Source organism: Prinia subflava, chromosome 1 (assembly GCF_021018805.1).
Source record: "Prinia subflava isolate CZ2003 ecotype Zambia chromosome 1, Cam_Psub_1.2, whole genome shotgun sequence".
Taxonomy (NCBI): Eukaryota; Metazoa; Chordata; class Aves; order Passeriformes; family Cisticolidae; genus Prinia; species Prinia subflava.
In genome coordinates, this window is record NC_086247.1 from 153,236,799 (window position 1) to 153,260,480 (window position 23,682).

A 23,682-nucleotide genomic window follows, 5' to 3' on the forward strand; every position below is an offset into this window, starting at 1 on the left:
TTTCTGCTGAGCACACGAGCTCTGGGAGGTGGGTGACACATCCCAGGAAGGAGGATCACCGGATACGGGCAAGAATCAAGTTGAGGAAAGATTCTATCAGCACAGGAGTTACACATCGCTCCCAGCAACACAAACTTGTGTGCCAGGCAGACATCTGGGGAAAGGAAACCTTGGAAAATAGCTCCTTCATTCAGATAGCAGCTCCTCCTCTGCCCTGGCCTCAGGAGCAACATTCCTCATGGCTCTATTAGACATTCCTTCAGTTCTCATCAGGAAGTTTATTCTTTGCTGTTCACACTGATTTCTCTAGGCCTAGTTTTAAGTTCCCTGCTCTCCCCAGCTCTGCTGCCCAAAGAAAGCATGCCAAGTGATCCCATTTGGAGCCTCTGCGCTTCCTCCCTGGGGGGCAGACAGCACCTTACCTTGACTGTGGAGGAAGAGGTTGCAATCTGAATCACTTGTGCCAGGAGGTTTTTGGGAAGCGGGAACTGCGTCAGGGCACGGATGGCGGTGTTGTCGTCTGTCATCTCAATGGAGCTCCCTCCTCGGCTGCAGGGACACGAGGAGAGTTGGATGTACAAATGCCCTCTTGTGCTCAGACATGCCTCGCTCCAGGAGTGCTGCTGAGCTCTGAAATGGCTCAGTTACAGCAATTCTGGTCATGGACAGAGTCCAGCTGTCCCTTGCCACTAAAATCTGTCAGTCACACCCACCCAGCCCAGCAAATCCACCTGCTACAGAGTGATCAAACCTTTACACCAAGGCTACAAACCAGATGGCATCAACACATCAAAACAGATTAATTAATAAATAATTCTGAATTTAAAAACCACATCACAGAAAGAACCACCATCACCTACATCTCTTACAGATCTTGCTCCTGCTGCCTATTAAAAATCCACGATTTGTGCTCATAAAGTCTAGCAGGCAGCTATGGGGATGGAAGGGAGCAGATTTAACATTGCCTTCAAAACCAGGGTGGTCAAAACCTGGTGCACCACTTCTGGAGCTGGAAATGTCTTTAGGCACAGAAGAATCAGGCAGGTAACAAGACTGGCAGCAGTCTCTCCAGAGGGCAGAGCTGCAGGGAAGAAGTCTGTGCATTCCCTGGATGGCAGCCAGGAACGAGACCAGGCTGCTCCACCATTCCTTTGGTCCAACTCCAGCCCCCCCAGCTATAGCAGAACCCTCCCTTCTCTCTGGCCTGGCTCAGCATCCCCAGCAGACCCACCTGGCATCTCTGCCCGGGGTCCGGGCGTCCTGGTGTGCCATGGGCAGGTAATCCGAGACATCGATCGCCTCCTCCTCCAGCTCGCCCTCCTCCAGCTCGCCCTCCTCCAGCTCCCCTTCCTCCAGCTCCTCCCTCCTCATGGCTTTGGGCACCCTGCCCTGCTCCATGGGCTGGATGGCATCGTCGGGCTCCATGCGGCGCCAGCACGTGGACAGGTCGGCGAGCGAGGGGCCGGACTTGGAGCGCCACTTGCCCTCGGAGCACCAGCGCTCGTCGGGGCAGCCCAGCTGGTCGGCCAGCAGGCGGTACTTGGCCGCGTCGAAGAGCTCGTTCCGGGGGCCCAGCAGGCCCCAGCCCTGCGGGGACACCACGGGGCAGCTCTGGGAACCACACCCGGGGCAGCTCTGGGAACCACACCCTGCTGGGCAGGGGCGGGAGCGGCCCCTCCTTCCCCACAGACAGCCAGGAGAGGCACTGCGAGGAGCTCGGAGCTTTCCCCGCCGCTGCTCTGTCCCAGCGGGAATGTGGCCCTGCCCTCCCTTCCCGGGGTACGGCTCTCAGCCCCACAAAGCTCCTTACAATGGGTGGGCCAGGATTTATGGGGGTTTTACAAACTCTTGGCCATATTTAGCACCCTCAAGTTTTGAAACCAACCTCGGAGCAGGAAATGCATCTTTTTGGGAAGGCTGGTCTGGACTAGCATAATCTGGGATAATACAGGGTGAGAATTCAGGGAATGGTTCATCTCCTTCCATTTCCCACCAACAGTCATTTGTAGAAGCAGCAGGAAAATGTCCCCAACCCGTCAGGTTCTGAAGCAAGCCTGCAGTAATCAAAAACTCTCCTACATCACCATTTAGGACTGAACCTTGCAGGAAGCTCCAGACACATCCAGAGTGCAGCACACACCATTTTGAAATTACCAGACTGCTGCAGTAAGTTCTAGCTTTAATTTTAATCAATCAAAAGTTACAGCTTTAGGCCATTTAATGCCCTTAATGGCCCTGTATTAGAAAAAGCTGTATTATTTAGTGCTGTGAGAGTGCCTAAGACACCAAAGTTCACCTGGCTTGCTGCTCTATCAAAGCCTCTCTACTCACTTTCTGCACTAATTAGACACCATTAATTTTCTTGAACTGATGGCTTTTTAAGGCAGCACCTGCAGCTCTTTCTACAGCTGTGATCACACAAGGCCTCCCATCACAAGGCTCTTCTGCCAGGTTCCAGTTTAGCTGGCAAAGAAAGCTTTGCATGTTCAATCTGTGGTCTCAAGGGGTTGGGTTTTGGTTTAAGTTCTAAAGTACACTTCAGCCCTTTCCAAAATTCAGGGAAAATGTATTAGTAGGCTATTTTTCTTCCTTTGAAAAGTTCCAGGGTCTCAAAGAAAGCAGGGAAGTGGACTAGAGAGGATAAAAGCAGGATGTGAATGCTGACTGACTGAGGTGGAAAGAAGTCAGTGAGTGAAACCAGTTTTGCTGATCACAGATTAGAGGATCAGCTTAAGCAGCTGAAGAAGCTGAGCTTGCACTCTGCCCTCCTGAATTTCTAAAGGCTGGCTATTTCCTCACCCAGCATTCTGATCTACAAGCCAGAGCATCCACAGCACCTTCTCCTGAGCACAGAGATATCCCTGTTCCCACTGCACAGATCAACAAGAAACTCCAAAAACAGTCTCACTTGCTCAAGGTAAACAGAACAGCCAGGGACAGAGCTGGAGATAAAACTGCACCTTTTTCTCAGCTGTAAAACACCTTCAAGAGTGACCTTTATAGTTCTACTGTGTCTGTTTGATACCGGCTGCACACACCCATTTCCAGCCATAAAGAAGTGCCAAACAAAGCGTAACTGTAGAGTAATAGTAAATTACAACGTGTAATTGCCACACTGGCTTTGATGAAGAGAAAACAGGAGGCTCTGGAGGTCCTGCAACTGCAAACACAGCCAGCTGCACTGGCAGAAGTGGGAGGTAGTGACCAGCAAACCACCTCAGGGAAACTCTACTCGCTGTAGATGCTGAGCCTAAGGAGCTGATTAAGGCCAGGGCAAAAGGAACAAAGACCAGGGCTACCTGAAGCAAGTGGGATTTTAAACTCAAATGATTTCAGGCTCAAGACTTCACCCTCTAGCCCTGACTAACAGAGGGGCCAACTAAGAGTGCACAGGGAAAGAGAAGGAGCTGCCATCACCAGGCCAGGCTGGCTGCACCCTGCAGGGTGAGCCTGGCCAGGCTGAGCAGCAGCAGAGCTCACCTTGAAGAGCTGGCACGCTGCAGCCGCCGCCTGCCGCTCCGCATCGATCTTCTTGGTCCCATAGCCCTCCACTTCCACATTTTTTGGCCACTTTATATGGAGAGTGACTTTCTGAAAGGCAAGGAGAGCCACAGGGTGAGCAGGGCAAGCTCTCCCCTCCACCAGAGCACCCCCACTGCAACCGTCTCTGCACTCCAGGCAAAGAGGATAAATACAGAAGAGAACTGAACCCAGCGCTGTCTTGGTCCCTTCAGAGGAGCTGAAGGGAAAGGCTGAGCAGGGCACAGAGGTGCCCCAGCCCCACAGGAGCTGCAGGGCTGGGGTCCAGCACGGGCTGGGGTGTCACAGCGTGCCAGGAGGTCACTACAGGAACAACTCCACCCCAGGGCTGCACACTGCAGCAGCCAGAGCGTGCCATGGAGCAGATGCCCTCTCCAACAGCAGGGACATCTCCCCAAGTGCCTCCCCACTGCAATGGGAGCAGCACGGGACTGCCTCAGCTGCCGGGCACCCCGGCACCCACCGGGCACCGCGGCACCCACCGGGCACTGCGGCGCCCACCGGGCACTCCGGCACCCACCGGGCACTCCGGCACCCACCGGGCACTCCGGCACCCAGCCCCAGCCCAGCACAAGCACTGGCAGCACCACAGCCCCACCACAGCCCCCAAAGGGAGCACTAAAAACCTGCAAAGAGTGCTGAGAGCTGAACTCTGTCACTTCAAAGGGCTCCAGATCAAGAGCTCGCTCGGCTCCCGGCCCTGCAGATGCCACAGGGCTCCAAGAGGGAAATGCCATGGGAGTTCTCTCCTGCTCTGCAGCACAGATGAAAGGCAGCAGCGGATCCTCTGGGAAAGCCCCAAGCCCCAGGCTGGAGCTCCTGACCCTCCAGCACCTCCTGGCTGCCTTCCTGCCCTGAACCTGGCTCCTGGCTGGGAATTGCCATGGATCTTGCCTCAGGGCTCTGCCTGGAAAGCACAGACCTGCTGGGGAAAAAGGGGTCTCAGGAACACCAAGTGCTCACAAACCCCCTGCTCACGTCCAACAAGAGCTCTCCAGGCTCTCACCTGTCCTCCTGTCCACATTTGCTGGGTTGTTTTATCTTTGTGAGCCTCATTTGTCTCAGAGCTCCTTTATCTCCTTTACTGTTTTCCTGGTTTAGTTTTTTGTTTTAATCTGAAGTTACTCTCCACATTAATCTATTTAAGTGCTGGCAAGAACAGGAACCAATTACGCAAACTGAAGTGATGAGGCACTGCCTGGGGTATTCCACATTTTAGGGATGAGGCACTGGCTATGGTATTCCAAATTTTACATTGGGAAACTGCACTACTGCCTGAGAAGGAGCAAGAAAAACAAACACAAATAATGAAGAACTCTAAAGTACCATTACTAATGTATCCCCGAAAATCCAGGGATGCTTAAAAAGGATGTGGCAATAAAAACTGTCTGGGAAGTTTCAGACAGAATGTTATTGGAAAATGTTAATGCATCAGAACGGAGTCTTTTCCTGGAATGTAGGTTACAGTTAAACTTCAGATGGAAAGGGCTTTCAGCTCTGGAATGAGAGCTGGTGTGACAGGAGGGGGCAAAGCCTTGACCATGGAGCACCATTAGGGAAGAATTCCAGCTCAGTTCATAGCCCAGACCCGGATTTAGGCCTGGGGCATCCCAGTGACAGCTCCAACTACCTGGAAAACTGTTTGCTTGGAATTCTTCCGCTTCATTTCACAAACAAAGAGGCTGTATTTCATGCTGCTCTTAAGTACTATTAGAAGCCTCCCTCCATTGTGAAGAAACTCCTGTTTTCTGGTCACAATTGGACATTTTAGGCTTTGGAATTTGTTCTACTGGAATCTACAGTCAAATCTGGGTTCCTAAGGGCTAAGACACAGCTTTTAAATCTTAATTTCCTAAGGTAGTAAGACACCTTTAAGCACAGACTCTGTGTCTTTCTGCTGAGAAAGGCCAGATACAGCAAGTCACTTAAAATTATCCACACAAAAAGAGGAACAGCACCTGCATTTACACACCTTTAAAGCACATGAGGATCAGGAAAAATAGGAAGAAGTGAGAATATTTCTTGTTTGAAAGATTACCACACAATTTTTAAGTGGAACTCTTCTATGATTTTCTCTAAGAATTTACTTCCAGGATTAGCAGTTGCACGGCTCCCCTCCCACTCTCTGGGTGCCACCCTCCCAGCAGCAGGGAGTTACCTTTTTCCTTGGCCCGTTCGTGTGGATGTACACCAGCTTGTCCCTTGCATGGGAAATGCCCAGGGCTCGGCCAATCACGCTGTTGAGCAAGTTTTTAGGCTGTGGAAATTCCTTTAGTAGGTCTCTGGAATCTGGAAAAAAAAACGAAGAGGAGCTAAATGTCTCCCAATTGCTGTGCAGTCCTGTCCAGAGGCTGCTCCAGCAGTGGCTCCAGAGCCGGGGCTCGGAGGGGAGGGGAGCAGGCAGAGGGTCCAGGGTTCACCTGCAGCACCTGCAGGCATCAGCAAGGTCCTGGATCCCCGGGGCTGGAGAGACCTCCAGGATCACTGAACCCACCCTGTGCCTGATCCCCACCTTGTCCCCACCCCAGAGCACTCAGTGCCACCTCCAGGTGTTCCTGGACATCTCCAGGGATGGGCACTGCAAACCTCCCTGGGCACTTCCAAGGCCTGAGCTCCCTTTCCATGGGGAAATTCCTGCTGCTGTCCCCCCTGAGCCTGCCCTGGCCCAGCCTGAGGCCGTTCCCTCTGCTCCTGTCCCTGTCCCTGGAGCACAGCCCGACCCCCCCGGCTGTCCCCTCCTGCCAGGAGCTGTGCAGAGCCACAAGGTCCCCCTGAGCCTCCTTTTCTCCAGGCCCAGCCCCTTTCCCAGCTCCCTCAGGAATTCTCCAGCCCCTTCCCAGCTCCCTCAGCCCCTCCTGGGGCTCCAGCCCCTTCCCTGCACATGCTCCAGCCCCTCCAGGGCTCTGCTGCTGGGAGGGGCCCAGAGCTGTCCCCAGGGTTCCAGGGGGTCCCTCAGCAGGGCCAGCACAGGGGACAGTCCCTGCCCTGCGCTGTGCCCACACGGGGGCTGGCACAGCCCAGGGGCCATCGGCCTCTTGCCCACCTGGGCACCCCTGGGCTCGTGTCCAGCCACTGGCACAGCACGGAGCCATTTCCCCCCCAGCTCTGTCACTCCTCAATATCAAAACCCAACTGAGCAGTGACAACTCTGAACAATTTGGGTGTTTGCAGCACCCATCCCCAGACATGGGTTAAATCCAGGCTCTCACAAGGTACACATCAGAGCCAGGCAGCAGTAGGAACATGAAAAAATGCCCAAGGACTTCTTCCTGAAACGACTGAGAAGGCTGGATTAGAGCCTGGGAATGTGGTTTAGCACTGGATTGCCCAGAAAAACCCTGGAACGAAGTCTGCCAACAGTGAAGAGACACAGCAGCCCAGAGGCAGCAGGACAGAGGGCAGGTGGGACTGGTCTCTACCCCCACAGGGAGGGGATGTTCATGACCAGATCAAATCACTGATTTAAAAAATAATAATAAATCCCACGGCCCCAGACAGAGCCATGTCACACCCCTCTCCTATCCCAGCCTCATCCCTGACCAACTCCAGCAGTCTGGGCAGTGCAGGAGCTGCTCCAGCTCCTCTCACCTGCATCACTGCTGGGAGAGCCTTCTTCTCCAGCAGCAGTGCAGAGATCAGATCAATGTGATAACAACTCCAGATGTTCCTACACCTCACAAACAGGCAGCTCGCACAGTTCCAGCTGTGGAGAGGGGCAGCTGCCCCTTCTCCCAGGCTCCAACACTCCCACTGAGGCTCATGGGCAGGGAGACAATCTGCAGCCCTGATCCCACAGAAAGCCAAGGCAGGAAAAGGAAACACGCAGGTTTCTGCTGGGCTCACAAGTAAATCAGCCAGCACAGTCCTGCAGGAACCAAAAGCAGCACAGGGGAATAGGGAGCAGCAGGCACAGCCCATCCCACGTCCAGCCTCATCCCACACACACTCCTGGGCAGTCCTGGGTACCCTCCCTGCACACCACCCTGGGGGGAGAATTCCCTTTCAGAGGGCTTCTAAATCCATGCAGGAGTTCAGGGTAAGTTCCAGCAATGAATCAGAAGCCAGCACAGAGATCACTGGTACCACCAGAAACCGGAATTTCCAACGGAGCCACCAAACCCAAGGAGAAACGGGGAGTCACTCACTCGAGCATCACCAAGATGTGCCACCACCTTCTGCTGAAACTGATTCTGGAGTTACCATGAAGAAACACAGGAACTGCAGATAATCCCAGAATAGTCTGGGTTGGAAAGACCCTTGAAGATCTTCATTCATTTATTTAACAAATAGGCAGGGGCACCTTCCACTATCCCAGCTTGCTCCAAGCCCATCCAACCTGGCCTTGAGCACTTCCTGAGATGTTCAAGGCAAGCAGAATTTAGGAGAGGCTCTGTCCCACAGCCTGTGGAAGAGATGCTCTCTGAGAAGCTGCTCATTACAGTGGTGTCCCAGGAGGGCCCAGCTGGAAGTGAGCAGCTGGGAAACCATGGGGGATTCAGAGCAAGCAGAGCTCTGCTGTGCCACTGCAGGCCTGGCACTGCCAGCCTTGGACATTTGGCTAAGGAGGACAAAAAGCCACTGCTGGTGCCATCACCCTCTCCAGCAAAGCCCAGCAGCCTGGGCCACAGCTCAGCACAGGACAGTCACTGGTGGCACTCAGTTTTCAAACTGCTTCTTGCAAACCACACAAGAACCACCTGGATCTTGAGAATGCTTTCAGTAGCCTTGGATAACTCCAGGGGAAATGCAGGAATTACTTTGATTTATTGAACATGATTTGTCCATAAATTACCTTCTACACATTGGCCAAGGGAGAAGGAAAATGGTCTCAGCCTTACAAAAAACTATGAGCCAATTTTCTGTAATTATACAGCAAATGTGCTATTTCTATCTACTCAAGCAAGTTCCTCTATATTCAGACTTTGGCCTGCTCAGGAAAACTGGAAAAGTGTCCAAGATTTTGGCACTCTGCAGTTCTATTCCATTCCACACTGGTGGGACTAACGGAGGGAGGAGCAGTAACACAACTCCCAAATGTGCCATTCAATTCACTAAATTAAAAAGAAAAGCAAAAAGCAAATCTCCAGCACCAGCCTGGTTATTTGGCTTCCAGTTGTTTCCTCTTTTCACAAACAATAACCTGGGAAATTCTGTGATAAGAGGAGCAAGAAGTACATTTCCTAATGCCCTCCCAAGTGCAATTTCCAATGACAGAAGCAGTTTCTCACATTCTGAGGTGGCTCCTCGGTGAAGACTAAATATTTAATCTGCTCTGGAGGGGAAAATAGGATCTCGGACTAACACAGCCCGTTCTGGTGAAGCTCAGGCTCGGAATACCCGACAAGGTGCAGTGTTTTCAGCCCAGACAATGCCACATTCAGCAGCACATCCTGACCCTGCCAAGGGCTGCTGGATCACCTTCAGCCCACTCCTGCCCCAATTCCAGAGCTGAAAGGATCTTATCCTGCAGGAAGCCATCCCTCCCTTGGAGCTTCACAGAAACAACCCCAAACTGCAGAACTGCCTCTGCAGAACGTTCCCTTCCCTGCCAAATGGGATTTCTCAGCACCTTCCTCCAAGGAGGGTCTCAGGTCGGCCACAGCTAAGGGTGGAAGTTTGGGTGGGAATTGTGTCAGTGGCAGCACAAGGAGTACAAACTCCCCAAACTGAGCCACACATGATACCCAAACCACAGCTCTCACATCAGGAAGGCATATTAAACGCCTGTCTTGGACAGCACACAAGTCAGGGTGGGGCTATCAAAGAAGCCAATTAACTAATTAAAGTTCCTCAAAGCCAGCGAGTGCTTTAGCTTAATTTGATTGTGAAAGTCCAGGATAATTCCAAGCTACACTGAAAACCACAAAAATCAGACCCCAAAACCAACAAACCACCCAGCTGGAGTGGCCCAGCCTCCTCCAAACCCCAACAAATCTGAGCAGTGAAAACACTCAGGTACCAGAGCACAAACAAAACAGCCCAGAGTCTTGTTCAAGAAGGACACAGGAGATCCATCCATTTCTCTCCTCTCTCCAATTCTGCTCCCTGGAAAAGCAACAAATGAGTACCAAGGACAAACTATCAAAGCCAGAATTCCTCAAAACATGATAAAGTCAAGTAATAAATCCAAAAGTGTTTGCAAGACATCAAAAATCCCAAGGAAGAAAAAAAGCCCTGTGGCTCCACAATATCCATTTCACAAGGAATTAGCCCAGACATGTTCCACTGCAGAGATGGAGGGAGACAGCAGGTTCCACCTGGCAGCTTAGCTGGGAGCACACCAAGCACGGCTTTTGGGGAGTTTGGGGGGCTTTTAAACCATCCCCAGGAATCCTGACCACGCAGAATAAAACCCACGTGCAGCTCCTGGCTGAACGAGAGTGTAAAACCCAGTGACTCTAAGGAGGCTTCTCTAGAGCAGTGGGAGCAGCCGAGGAGAAGGAGCTGAGCTCCCCCAGGAGCCAGGGGCTGGTCAGGAACCTGCCCTGATCCACGAAGGGACCCAGAGCTCCAGCCCAGCTCCTGCTGTGGTTCTACAGGATGAATTTAATAATGATTGAGGAGTGTTCTTGGAGCAAACCCAAGGGCAGGGGCATGTCAGCCTCGGGAGCGAGGGGGAGGAGACCGAGCTCCCCTAACCCCAGTGTCTGAGCCAGAACACTGAAGCCTCAGATAACAACGGGGATCTAGCAGTGACTTTCTGGAGCTGGCCTGGGTCTGACGGGATTTTTCCATATTTGCATCCAAGGCTAATAAAGAAGCAGCCCAAGGAGGACAGCTAACGAGACATCACAAGCTGAGGGCTCAGAACTGACCTCAGAAAGAGAGTTTTCAAATGACATTTATGATCTCCACGTGTTCAAGGAGCAGCTGCACAGGTAGGGCTGGTTCACGAGACCCTGAGGGCATTTATTTGTTCATCCAAAACAAATCCACTACTGCAAACAATTCCAGTATCACCACACTCCCATCCCAAGAGCCTTCCATGGTCAATCCACCACACAAATTGGGAGAATGGGTGAACTGAAGACGGGAAATAAAAGTACTCAGGGACTGCCTGAAAACACACTAGAAAAAAAAGTGATGAGGAATGAAGTACAAAAGAGGAAAGAAAAAAAAATCCTGGTTTATTCCTTTTCTCAGGCAACACCTGAAGCAGCTCATTAAACAATAATTTGGGGTGGTTCAGCTTTAGCAGGGAGTTAATTTGCTCTGTTGAACAGCTTGAATGTAACAATTATGAGACCATCCCACTCTGAGCTCTAAGATAAAACTCAGCAGCTTCTGAAAGGCAAATGGAACCAAGACCCAGAGAATACAGAAACTACTCAGAAAATAATAACTTTAATAGTGCTGGAGGGTGGGATAAGAGCACCGGCATGAGGGCCGAGACAAAAAGTTCCAATATAATAATACCCTAAATTTCCAAAATGCAGCTCACGGGAGAAAACTGAAACCAAAACAGCGATTTCCAAAGGGAAGATGGTTCAAGTCACAACCTCTGGCACAAAACCCCTCGCATCTCTCTAAGCTCCCAGTGCTCTCCACGCTCCACAACCCAACAAAAAGCGATTCAAAACACGACACCAAAGCCGAGTTTTAAACGTTCTTTTGCAGCAGTGACAATTCCGGCGGCATTCCCCGTTCCCCCGGGGCCCACGCTCCGCTGCCATCCCCGATCCCGCAGGCGGTGGCCGGAGCCGTCCCCGGGCGCTCCGGGGCCGCGGCGGGGCCCGCACCGAGGGCCGGGGAACGGCCCTAACGGCCCGAGCGCCGCCGGCCCGGCCCGGGCCCCGCTCATCTCCGGGGGGATTCTCCTCCCGCGTCAGCCGCAGGAGTTTCGCCCAGGCCCGGCTCGGCGACCTTGAGGGGAATCACCGGGGAAACCCAACTCCGGCCAACAAAGGGCTGCGGGGCGGCCGCAGAGCAGCTCCGCGCTCCCCCCGGCGCCCCCGCTACCTGCGCAGCTCGGCGGCTCCTCGCCCTGGCCGCGCATCCCGGTCCCGGCGGAGCCGCGGGAAGAAGGGAGGGATGGAGGGAGGGAGGGATGTGGCGGCTCCCCCGCCCCGCCGCGGGCCCGGGCTCGCCCCTCCCTTCCGCTGCGCGAGAGCCGCGCGGGGCCCCGAGCGCCGGCCGGCTCCGCTGCTCACCCTGCGCCGCCTCGGGCTCCTCCTCGTCCTCCTCGTCCCGGCGGGGCTCGGCGGGCGGGCGGGAGGCCGAGCAGAGCCCGCGGGGGCCCGCGCAGGGCCCGCGGGGGCCGCGGCAGAGGCGCAGCGGCGCCGCCGCCTGCAGCAGCAGCCCCAGCGCCGCCATCTTGGGCTGCCCCGCGCCCGCAGGGGCCGCGCGCGGCGGCGCCCCCTGGCGGGCGGGAGGACCGGGAGCGGCCCGGGAGAGCCGGGGAATCCCACGGGGAATGGCGAGGGACGGAGCGGGAAAAGCGGGAAAGGACAGGGCAGGGGAGAGGGAAACGGGACGGGGAGGGAAAAACGGTGACGGGAAAGGAGGAAGGGGAGAAAGAGCTGCTGTCCCGGCCGTGCCCGGAGCCCCGAGGCCGCAGCATTCCCGGGGCTCCGGAGCTGTGGGAGCACCGGGGATTGAGGCCGGGGAGCACCGGGGATTGAGGCTGTGGGAGCACCGGGGATTGAGGCACGGGAGCACCGGGGATTGAGGCACGGGAGCACCGGGGATTGAGGCCGGGGAGCACCGGGGATTCAGGCCCGGGAACACCGGGGATTGAGGCACGGGAGCACCGGGGATTGAGGCTGTGGGAGCACCGGGGAGCACCGGGGATTGAGGCTGTGGGAGCCCCGGGGATTGAGGCTGTGGGAGCCCCGGGGATTGAGGCACGGGAGCACCGGGGATTGAGGCTGTGGGAGCACCGGGGATTGAGGCTGTGGGAGCACCGGGGATTGAGGCACGGGAGCACCGGGGATTGAGGCACGGGAGCACCGGGGATTGAGGCACGGGAGCACCGGGGATTGAGGCCGGGGAGCACCGGGGATTGAGGCCGGGGAGCACCGGGGATTGAGGCACGGGAGCACCGGGGATTGAGGCTGTGGGAGCACCGGGGATTGAGGCACGGGAGCACCGGGGATTGAGGCACGGGAGCACCGGGGATTGAGGCCGGGGAGCACCGGGGATTGAGGCCGGGGAGCACCGGGGATTGAGGCACGGGAGCACCGGGGATTGAGGCTGTGGGAGCACCGGGGATTGAGGCACGGGAGCACCGGGGATTGAGGCTGTGGGAGCACCGGGGATTGAGGCCGGGGAGCACCGGGGAGCACCGGGGATTCAGACCGGGAGCATCGAGCCATTGTCCCACCCTCAAGCTCAAGTGCATATTCCTAAAAGCCAACTCCTCCTGCAGTGCATTACTTGCTAATTTTGAGATAAACACTAAAAATCTTGAAGTCTTTATAAGCTTTAAGTCTTTTAAAGATCTTAAAATTTTTGAATCCTTATCAAATCTTAAATCTATAAAATCTAAAATGAGAATCTGTGATAAAGATCTTAGAATCTTCATAAAATAAGTCAGTGCTTCCCCACTTCCCTCAGCTCCGAGTCCTCCTGTTACTCAGTTCTACATGAATTATTTCATATCCAGGTATAGAATTCTTAAGGCTGTACAGCTGGTTGAAATTCCCTACAGGATTATTTCTTTTATTTAAATTTGATTTTTTTTCTAAGCAATTAATCTGTACTAGCCCTGGCTGCACTGGGACTACCATTAAGGTTTGCGTTTCTTCAAACCAGGGTCTCATTTTTATGTCAAAGACTTTACTACTGAGTATTTTGTGTGTAAAGTGAAAATTAACATGAATGGCTGGTTAAGCATCGTGATGCAAAAGGAGTTTTAAAAAGTTTTTAAGTGGTTTTTGTTTGTTTTTAAATCAGAAAGAGAAATCTTCAATAAAATAAAAAATATTGACTGATACAATGGCACAGTTCAGTTTCACAAAGCCTGGGCTCCATGAGAAGAGGTTCAAGAAAAATAAAGTTGTCAAATAAAACCCTTTAGAAATAAAAAACAACCAAACAAAAAAACCCCAAACAAAACCCAAACTGAAACAAACAAAAACAGAATGAAAAACCAAAACAAAAAATAAGCAAAACCCCAAACCCCCCAACTTTGGAAGAGTTGAACACTCAAAAAAAAGTCTTATAACACCAAGTCTGCCTTCTCCCTTATTCACTTTTTAGAACCTCTCAATTAGCTGCTGATTTGTCTTTGTAGGTTCTTTTACTTAAACACCACAAATGGAAACACAAACCCAGATCATGAATCAGAATCAGGTGACAAAAAAAACTCCATTTTTTTTCAAAGACATGAAGTTATTCTGGCACTTAGATTACAAATTTTAAGAGATTGGTCCACTAAAATGGGAGAAAACATTCAAAACTGATTGTTCATTCAAAAATCGTCCAAAGATCACCCAGACCACTAAAAAGGAAAACAACTCATTCCATTGAAGGGAATTAATCCTGTTAATTAATCCTGTGTTAATCTTGTGGCAGCATGTTGCACAAACTATTACTTTTGTTTTACTGTAATTTTTACTATTTATTTAGGAATAAACTGAGGTGGTTTGGAAACAAAAGCTTCAAGGAGGACTGGAAGGAAAGGGAGGCTGGAAAGAGCACGGCAACATCCCCACATCCTGCTGGGAAGGCAAAGCCACTGAGAAATGCCCGATGTGATGGGGTTGCTGCTTTTCAGCATCTCCCCAGATCCTGCTCGGGCAATGAACATCCAGCAGAGGAGGAACCCAAATCCCCACCACGGCCACGGAGCTGTTCCGAGTCCTGGACATCCAGCAAGGAACCCCGGAGGCAACAGGAGCCCCAGGGAGAGGGGAACCGTGGCTGGAGAGCCAACAAAGGTGGGAAAGCCTTGGAAACACAGGGGCAGGGGGCTGGAAAAGCCTTGGAAACACAGGGGCAGGGGGCTGGAAAAGCTGGGAAAGCCTGGAAACACAGAGGCAAGGGGCTGGAAAAGCTGGGAAAGCCTTGGAAACACACAGGCAGGGGGCTGGAAAAGCTGGGAAAGCCTGGAAACACAGAGGCAAGGGGCTGGAAAAGCTGGGAAAACCTTGGAAACACACAGGCAGGGGGCTGGAAAAGCTGGGAAATCCTTGGAAACACACAGGCAGGGGGCTGGAAAAGCTGGAAAAGCCTTGGAAACACAGAGGCAGGGGGCTGGAAAAGCCTTGGAAACACACGGCCAGGGGGCTGGAAAAGCTGGGAAATCCTTGGAAACACACAGGCAGGGGGCTGGAAAAGCTGGGAAAGCCTTGGAAACACAGGCAGGGGGCTGGAAAAGCTGGGAAAACCTTGGAAACACACAGGCAGGGGGCTGGAAAAGCTGGGAAAACCTTGGAAACACACAGGCAGGGGGCTGGAAAAGCTGGGAAAACCTTGGAAACACACAGGCAGGGGCTGGAAAAGCTGGGGGAGGAGGCTGACACGCAGTCCCAGTGTGCAGGGACAGTCAGGGGTGAGGCGGGCTGGTGGTTTGTCACCAAAAATGATATAAAAAATTATCTTGTGGGCACAGAAACAGCAGTGAAGACTCAATTTATTACAAAATTCCCGAAGTCGCCGGTTCCAAGTATCTTTATTTTGCAGGGAGCAGCGTTAACCAGCACAGGCAGGATCTCCAGAGCCATCTCCCAGCTTTGGCAGCTCCTGGGGTGAGCTGGGCTGGACCAGCCCCTCCAGCCAAGCCTGTGCAGAGGCAGCAGCTCCTTAGGGAGCCAAGTTTCATTAATAAATTCCTGTATCCCCAGGGCTGGAGCATCCCGAGTCCCAGACCCAGCCTGGCCATGACAAACCACCAGCCCTGAGCAGGAAAGTTCCATCTCTCCACCCAGACTCCAGCCCCACTCACGGGATGTGATGGAGGAGAGGGGCTCTGCTCAAGCTGAAGGGACTCATGCACAATTCCTGCCCTGGGCTGGGAGGAATCCCGGGAGTTTCAGTTTAAATCCAGCACCCCGGAGCAGGGCAGTGGCAGCAGTGGCAGGGGCACTGTTGGGTTTCCTGAGTGCCAAGGGAAGGATGAATTCCCTGGGAGGGAGGATGGGGGCACTGCTTCAGCCAGAGCTGGGATAGTTCATTCCATTCTATCTGCTTTCTTCAAGACCAAGAAACAGAGCTCAGGAAAGATGCAGAAGTTAAAACAGAAACCAGTGACTGGAGGGGTTTCTGAGGACAAAATGTGATTGAAAGGAAGGCTGGCAAAGCACTGACGGGGAAAAGAGCCATGGTGACAGTGACAGGTATAAAGGATCAAATCCCAAGGACAAAGAGCTCGTGGAGTTGGTGCTGTGGGATACAGGAATATTTAGGAGGACAAAATTAAAAGGGAAAAAACCTGTACTTGAAGCTGAACAGCACACAAGTGTCCAGTGTCTCTGGGTAACACTGCAGGGCTCCTCCCCTGCCCCTTCCCTGCTTCCCTGAACTCCTGTCCTGTACCAGCTTTCCTGCCACACTCCCTCTGTGCTGCACCAGCCAGGACACAGTGAGCTCCCTCCTCACACAAAGGAACTCCTCAGCCACCTCAGCCTCCACCTCTGCGCCCAGGAAAACCCCCAGGGGAACTGAAGGCCGTGTCAGGTCTTACCTTTGAGGGAATTCAGCGAGAACATCTCCATCCCAGCGGGAAGGGTGGGTTCCTGGGACAGCAGGAGGGAGCACAAAGAAACTGCAGGTTAGAATTGGCACTTCCTTTAAAACGTTTCAGGTGCTTCTGCTTTGTCTCTGTGGTGAAACGAGGGGGTTTTAAAAGCCTTTTAGGCCACGATGAAGTAGATTATTGCCATTATACTCTTTAAAGGAAAAATAAAAGCAGGGAAAAGAAAGAGAACTGTACTTTTGGTAACATTCTTTACTGAAACTGTGTTAAACTTTCTATTTAATTCCTTACTAAAATAACTTTCCCTCAAATAAGACAAAACCAACTTTGTTTTCGGGTGTTTTATCTGTCATGCAAAGTATTAAGTAACTGTAGGGCCTCTTGGAAGCAGTAACAAGGATTTTCTATGAACTTGGATCAGATGGGTGAGCACTGAAGGTCATCATTTACACACAAAGTTAGTTTGGAGCTGGACTTCCACGATCCTGGTGGATCCCTTCCGAGTCAGGATATTCTGGGATTCTATGGACATTATTAACTGTCCCATCAATGACTTCCTGTGCATGCAATTAATAGCCTGGAATTATCATTCCAATTATTCCCTTTTGTTTTCAATAAGACAAAATTACTTCAGCAGCAAAAAAGAGGCTTCAGGTAAACCCACCCCATTTTCTGGCCACATCTTTGGAGGTGACACCTTGTCCATGGTCCCCTCCCCACGGACACCAACCTGCTGTGGCTGCCAGGGCCACACCTGGCCTTTTCCAAGGATGAACTCCATAAAAAGAGAGTCAATTGACTCTGCAAAAATCAACCCCTACGTGTGCTGCGGTGAATCTCAGAGGGAAATGTCCCTGCTGTGGCTCAATCACTGCAGGGAACAAAGCCAGGGAGCCCCTGTGTGGGCTTGGAGGGTCCCGAGCTGGAGCAGCCTGTGCCCCCCTCCACAGGGATCAGCCCAGCCTGGTTAAACTGCCTTAAAGCCAAGGGGATTCGTGAGGAATTGGCTGAGTCCAGGACTGCTCCAACAGGGAAGAGTCACTCCTTGAACCCTCTGAGGGCGCTGGAGAGAGGAAACCGGGACTGGGACAGGGAATGCTGCAGGGAATTCAGCTCCTGGGGCCTAGGCACATCCCCCTCCCGAATTCTGGAGAGTGGCCACAGAGGAGGAGCCGTTTGCCACAGAGGAGGAGCTGTTTGCCACAGAGGAGGAGCTGTCTGCCTGCAGGGAGAGCCTGTGTGTCCCAGGGAATCCAGGGAATCCATCCCTCAGCTCCTGGGACAAGGCACCACCGTGGGCAGATAAACTGCAACATCCACAAAGGGAATTCAGGAACAGCAACAAGGAATGTCTCACCCATGCTGGGATGGTAAAAGGGCTCTTACAAAAATGGCTTTGGGCTGAAAGAGGGGAGATTGGGCAGGAATTGTTCCTGTGAGGGTGAGCAGGCCCTGGCACAGGGTGCCCAGAGCAGCTGTGGCTGCCCCTGGATCCCTGGCACTGCCCAAGGCCAGGCTGGAGCAGCCTGGGACAGTGGGAGGTGTCCCTGCCATGGCAGGGGTGGATTGGGATGATCCTTACATTCCCAACCCAAATCATTCCATGAGTCAATGGATAAATACAATACAAAGTTGATGGACATGGTCTTTTCTGCTCAAGCACAAAGAAATAAAAAAAAAAAGAAAACCTTCCAGGGTTGAGGTTCCCAGAGGAACAACTGAGACCCCCGTGGATAAGCAAGATTCCAGGCAGCTGTTTGTATGATCCTGTCTGCAGATCCCAGCTGAGCTGGGACCCTCACTGGGAACCAGTCAGAGTCAGACTGGGCGGGAGCAGGGCAGGACAGGGAGGAGAATAAAGGATCTGCTGAATCTGGACACCAAGATCCAGACCTGAGGTTCACTTTAAGCACATCCAGCAGCCTGGGGAAATCCCAGGGTTTGCTCCTGCAGAACTCCTGCTCCTGCTCCTGATCCCAAATAAAAAGAAGAGTCCAACTGTGGCAGCTGCTCCAGCCCCCAGGAAAACACAGGGATGCAGGACCAGCATGGAAAGGGGATCCTGGAAGACTCAAAACACATTTTGTCTGATGACAGGAGAGATGTGGGAGTTCCAAGGACGCTGGATTTGGGAAGGAACGGACCATGCTGACACAGGACAGGCAATGGCACAGCTGGAGTGAGAATCCATGGAGCCTGGAGCCTCGTGCCTCACACCCAGCAAACTCCAGAGGCCCAGGTGGGCAAAGAGACACCGAAAGTTTGTTAGGAATAGACTCAATGCTCCTGCTGCAAAGGCAAAGAGTGAAACCAGGCAATGCAGCACAGAAAACTGTTAGATAAAATCCCAAAGGATGGGAGGGAATTGGGCCTTTCTTGGGGTTCCTTGATCCACTGGAAAACAGCTACATGAGGGAAAACCACATCCCCGAGAGCAACGCAGGGAAAATCACAGCAATTCTGATTATTGGCTGCTGGGGTACTCCAGCAGTGCTAGAAGGGGCAGAGCCCCGAATGCTTTGTGAAGAGAACAAAGGAGAAATCCTGCTGTCTCCCACATCCAGCCCCAAGGATTCCCTGCCCCGGGCTCCGGGCAGAGCACACAGGCCACTCGCAGTGGTGATTTCTTTTTTTACTTGTGGCTCTTTGGGCCGAAGGCGCAGCGGAGGCGCCCGGGAGCCTTTCCTCGCCGAGCCCAGCGCCGCAGGGCTCCCGCTGCTGAGCGGCCCAAGGGGACAATGAAGGGCTGCAGGTGCAGCCGGAACGCTCCGGACACCCCGAGCACCGGCGCCAAACGGGAGCGGCGATTCCCGCGGCCGCGGGGGAAACGGGGCCAGCGGAGCCGCCGGGGCGAGCCACAGGAGGGGCCGGAGAGGCACCGGGGGAAAGGCTGCGGGAGAGCCGCTCCGTGCGGCGGCGAAGCCTCCCCCGGCACGGATGGAACTCCTGGGAAATCCGCGCTCCCGGGGCTCTCCCCGCCGGCCCATCCCCAGGGCCCGCGGGGAGCGGTGCCCCGGAGCCCTCCCGAGCATCCCCGGGGCCCTCGGAGCATCCCCGGCGCCGCCGGTCCCGCCGAGCATCCCCGGTGCCTCCGAGCATCCCCGCCCGCGCCGCCCCGCCCGCACAGGCCGCGGCCCCGCACGGCCCTCCCCGCCTCACCCCGCTCTGCTCGGCGCCATCCCCCGCTCCTCCCCCTCCTCCCGCCGCCGTCCCGCCCCCGCGGCCCCCTCGGTTCTCCCCAGGGGTCGCGGCCCGACCCCCGCCCGCCCCGCACCGACCTCCGCACCGCGACTGCCGCCGCCGGGCCGCCCCTCGGGACTACAGCTCCCGGCAGACCCCGCGCGCGCTTCCGGCGCGGCGCGCGCTTCACTTCCGGCCCGGCCCCGGAAGTGTGACTGCCCGCTCGTTCCCTCCGGCCAGCGGCGCCACAGCGCGGAGCCGCGCGTGGGCGCGGGGCGCGGCCTGTCCCCATGGCAACAGATGAGCCAATGGGCGGCGAGGACTGTTCCCATGGCAACGGCAGAGCCAATGGGCGGCGCGGCCTGTGGGGGCGCTGCAGGCCCGGGCCCGCCGTTGGTCCCGGTCCCGGTGCCGGCCGGGAGCTGTGGCTGTCCCGGGATCCCCGGCAGTGCCCCAGGCCAGGCTGGACACTGGGGCTTGCAGCAACCTGAGACAGTGGGAGGTGTCCATCCATGGCAGGGGTGGAATGGGATGGGATTTTAAGGCCCTTCCAACCGAAACCCTTCTGGAATTCTTGACTGTACTCACTTCGCTGCCTGTTCAGAACGGCACTTCTGAAGTTCCGATTTATGGATGTTTGGTGGGTTTATTATTCCCTGTATCTCCAGAGGTTTCCTTTCCTGCAGGCGTTTATTTCTGCTTTGGAGTGTTCAGGAATGAGGGAACATTTACAAACTACAGTAATGCAAAGGGCAGTTTTATACTGGGGATTGTAATTTTAATGAAGGACTTTTTGATGCTCTATTTGATAATGTTTGAACTAAAATGTTTTGGGTTTTTTTATTATATACATATTTTTGCCTGAGTTTGTTGGGTTTTTTTAATTTCCCTGTTATGTTCAAGTCACAAGTAAAGCATTAGTAGAGACTCGAAACTAAGTGGTTTTTATAAAAGAAATCTGGAGGAAATTGCTTCATAATGACCCATTCCATGGGTGTAGATGTGGTTATAGGAGATAAAGGTGCCCAGCAGTGAAGACTTGGCGCAGATACCTGAGGGTAATTATGTCAGCATCCAATTCACTCCCTAATTGGATCTCAGGGTCTCTACACCAGCCCGGAGCGCTCCCCGGGCGGTACCGAGGGCACGGACGGTACCGAGGGCACGGACGGTGTGTTCGGGTCCGGAGCGTTCCCTTGCCGGTACCGAGGGCACGGACGGTGTGTTCGGGTCCGGAGCGTTCCCCGGGCGGTACCGAGGGCACGGACGGTGTGTTCGGGTCCGGAGCGCTCCCCGGGCGGTACCGAGGGCACGGACGGTGTGTTCGGGTCCGGAGCGTTCCCCGGGCGGTACCGAGGGCACGGACGGTGTGTTCGGGTCCGGAGCGTTCCTTTGCCGGTACCGGGAGCACGGACGGTGTGTTCGGGGCCGGAGCGTTCCCCGGGCGGTACCGAGGGCACGGACGGTGTGTTCGGGGCCGGAGCGTTCCCCGGGCGGTACCGAGGGCACGGACGGTGTGTTGGGCTCCCGAGCCCCCGGGGTCCCTCAGCGGGAGAGGCTCCGGTGGGGGCGGGGCCGCCCGAGGGGCGATGCTGCACAGGAGTGCCCCGCGCGTTCCCGCGCGCGTTCCCGCTGGCCTTCTCGATCACATCCCCAAGCACGTTCACGTTCCCGTTCGTGCTCCTGTTCGCATCCCCGAGCGCGTTCCCGAGCGCGTTCCCGCTCGGACCCCCCGAGCGCGTTCCCGCCCGCATCCCCGACCACGTTCCCGAACGCGTTCCCGCTCGCATCCCCGAGCGCGTTCCCGATCGCGCTCCCGTTCCGACCCCCCCGAGCGCGTTCCCGTCCCGGCCCGGGCGCGCTCCCGGGGTGGGCGGGGCGCGGGCCGGGGCGCGGCGCATGCGCGGCGCGGCGCGCGCGGGGACAATGGCGGCGGCGGCGCTGGCGGCGGGCGGAGGCCCCGGGAGCGGCCCCGCGGCGGCTCCGGCGGGCGGGCCCGGCCCCGCGCTGGCCGCGGCGCGCCGCAAGGACGGCGGCCCCGCCGGCAAGTTCTGGGAGAGCCCCGACACCGTGTCCCAGCTCGACTCGGTCCGCGTGTGGCTGGGGAAGCACTACAAGAAGGTGCGGCCCGGCGGGGGCGGCGGGCGGGGATGGCCGGGGACGGGACGGGACGGACGGGACGGACGGGGGGGCCCGAGGTCTCGGCCGCTCTTTGTGAACCGCGGCCTCGCCGCTGCGGCGGGCGCGGGGCCGGCTCGGGGACAGCCCCGGGGACATTTCCGCTCCCTGAGCGCCGGCGGTGCCCGGGCCGTGCTTGGGGCAGCCCCGGTGGCCCCGCGGACGTTCCCGCTGCCCGCGGGGGCCCGGCCGGTGCCCGCTCGCCCCGGGCAGCGACTTTCCTGTGCGGGCAGGTCCCGGCCCGGCCGGTTTCGCTCCAGCCGCGCCCCGGCGGTGTCGAGAGTCTGGAAAAAGAGAGGAAAATCCCTCAGACTCCCTTGGGTGCTGCCGGAGCCGTCCGGGCGCGTTCAAGCCCCGCGTGTTGCTCCGGGGTCACTGCGGCAGCGGCGCTGCTCGCTCCGGTGCCCTTGGGCTCCTCGCACGCTTCGCTCGGCTCGCTTGCTTCGCTTTCTTTCGGTGTTTTTTTCTCACTGTGCTGATTGTATAACTCGTTTCGACACCCGAGCCGCGTACACCGCCCGGTGTAACTCGCAGCGTGTTCGGCGGTGGCGGCGCTGGGAGAGCCGTACTTGGAGCGGAGCGGTGCCCGCGGGTGCTGCCCCGGAATCTCCGCTTTGTCCCGGTTCTGCGGCCATCCCGCCGTCCCCGGGCACGCCGGGTGCCCGGCAGGAGCACAAGCTGTTGCTTGGGTTCTTTGTGTGGCAGAGAATCCGAGATCGGGAATCTGAGCTGGATCGCTGTGGCGTGAAACCAGCCCGGGCTCGGGTGTGTTTTTCCAGTTGTTCCAGGTCGGGTCGGGGTGTGGGGTGCAGCCTGAAGCAGCAGCTCCAGCTCTTTGTGCTGACGGGGAAATGTAACAGAATATTCCTGCAGTTTGGCTCGTTCCGGTTGTGGTGCTGGGCTGCCCCACGCTCTGCAGGAGCTGCGGTTTTCCCTTTCCCTGCCCTGGCTGAGCACCCCGCGGATCCCAGCAGATCCCTGGAGCGGCAGCGCTGCTCTGAGGAGGTCCGGGTGCCCTGGGGAGCACAGAACCGTGTTGGCTGTGGCTCTAAACCCCCAGGCAGGCTGGCTCTGTACTGCCTGGGCAGGCTGTGTGGTGCAGGAATGGCAGCCAAGGGTCCATTCAGACTGGTTATAAAAGTTAGATATTTATTTCTCGTGCCTCTGGAAGGTGGGTAGAGCCGGGCTAAGGAGATTTACAGGGTGAGTGAGTTTTGGAATGTTGCTGTGAAAATCCTCTTAAAAAAGGAAAAAATAATTTTGATTTGGAGAAACAGGAAAGATGATACCAGTGCTTAAACATAGAACCATAACCCTCCAGAGAGAGGGGTTGATTCCCTTTTGCATGTGCTACAAATGGGCTCCGGTTCATCTTGTGCCTGTTTTCATCCTGCTGTAGATGCGTGGCTCCTTCCAGAGAGGTACATGGTGATTTTAACTGGCTTTTGTCCAGTTTATGCTCTTAAAAATAGAAGTTTGTACATGTCGGTGGTGGAGCTGTCAGCAGCAGTCGGCGTGTCCAGCTCCGGGAGCTCCGGGGACACTGGGGACTGCTTGGAGAGAATCCAAGAGCAGCACCGAGCTCGGTCAAGGATCCAGAGGTCCTGAGGGGCAGGGAGAGCTGGAGAACTGCGTTTACAGAGCTGCTCATTTTGTCTCCAGATTAGACAAGATTAATATTGAAGAGTTTTCTGTATCTCCAGAGTACAACAGCTGCTGGGGCGTTCTTTGTGCCTCTAGAAAATAACAGCTGCTGGGGAGTTCTCTGTGTCTCTAGAAAATAACAGCTGCTGGGGAGTTCTTTGTGCCTCTAGAAAATAACAGCTGCTGGGGAGTTCTCTGTCTCCAGAGTAGAATTAAGAACAAGAGACGTTCCAGCAGTAGTGTGGAAGACTCACAGTGGACCTTGAAAAACTCACTGAAAGGCACCAAACATAATGAAGAAAATGAAGTTGTTGATATTATACTGAAATTATTTATTCCAGGCTCCCTCCCACTCCCTGTGTTTGTGTGTGTGATGTCTGGAAATCAGTTTGTGTCGTTTCTGTGCATCAAGAGGTGCAGGAGGTGCCCAGCTCCTTCCCAGGCAGTAGGATGCAGCAGGGATGTTGGAGCCTTGCTTCCCTGGGAGCTGGGAATCGCTTCAT

The 23,682-nt window shown here is 55.2% G+C and overlaps 2 protein-coding genes and 1 long non-coding RNA gene across 8 annotated transcripts in view; 2 read left to right on the plus strand and 1 right to left on the minus strand.

Annotated features, from left to right (window-relative positions):
• DHX30 (DExH-box helicase 30) overlaps positions 1–19,547 on the minus strand; it is a 32,240-nt gene extending 12,693 nt beyond the window's left edge. The window contains exons 1-6 of one of the 3 annotated variants that reach the window (XM_063418051.1): positions 19,456–19,547; positions 16,166–16,217; positions 5,699–5,829; positions 3,481–3,591; positions 1,232–1,587; positions 423–549 (exon numbers count right to left, since the gene is read on the minus strand). In XM_063418051.1, the coding sequence (XP_063274121.1) occupies positions 423–549; positions 1,232–1,587; positions 3,481–3,591; positions 5,699–5,829; positions 16,166–16,196 (756 nt within the window). In that variant the 5' untranslated portion in view covers positions 16,197–16,217; positions 19,456–19,547. Of the gene's footprint in view, positions 1–422; positions 550–1,231; positions 1,588–3,480; positions 3,592–5,698; positions 5,830–11,499; positions 11,640–11,690; positions 11,875–16,165; positions 16,218–19,455 lie in introns of those variants that run through there. The other 2 variants (XM_063418037.1, XM_063418043.1) reach the window with 2 other exon arrangements.
• On the plus strand, positions 12,696–16,159 carry LOC134561232 (uncharacterized). Its single transcript, XR_010082875.1, has 3 exons — positions 12,696–14,420; positions 15,166–15,230; positions 15,327–16,159. It is a non-coding gene; the product is annotated as an uncharacterized LOC134561232 (long non-coding RNA).
• Positions 19,548–19,853: 306 nt separating the features above from the next.
• Positions 19,854–23,682, plus strand: part of SMARCC1 (SWI/SNF related, matrix associated, actin dependent regulator of chromatin subfamily c member 1) — a 70,603-nt gene continuing 66,774 nt past the window's right edge. For 2 of the 4 annotated variants that reach the window (XM_063418073.1, XM_063418097.1), the window contains exon 1: positions 21,253–21,478. In XM_063418073.1, coding sequence (XP_063274143.1) covers positions 21,257–21,478 — 222 coding nt within the window. In that variant the 5' untranslated portion in view covers positions 21,253–21,256. Of the gene's footprint in view, positions 19,998–21,252; positions 21,479–23,682 lie in introns of those variants that run through there. The other 2 variants (XM_063418089.1, XM_063418083.1) reach the window with 2 other exon arrangements.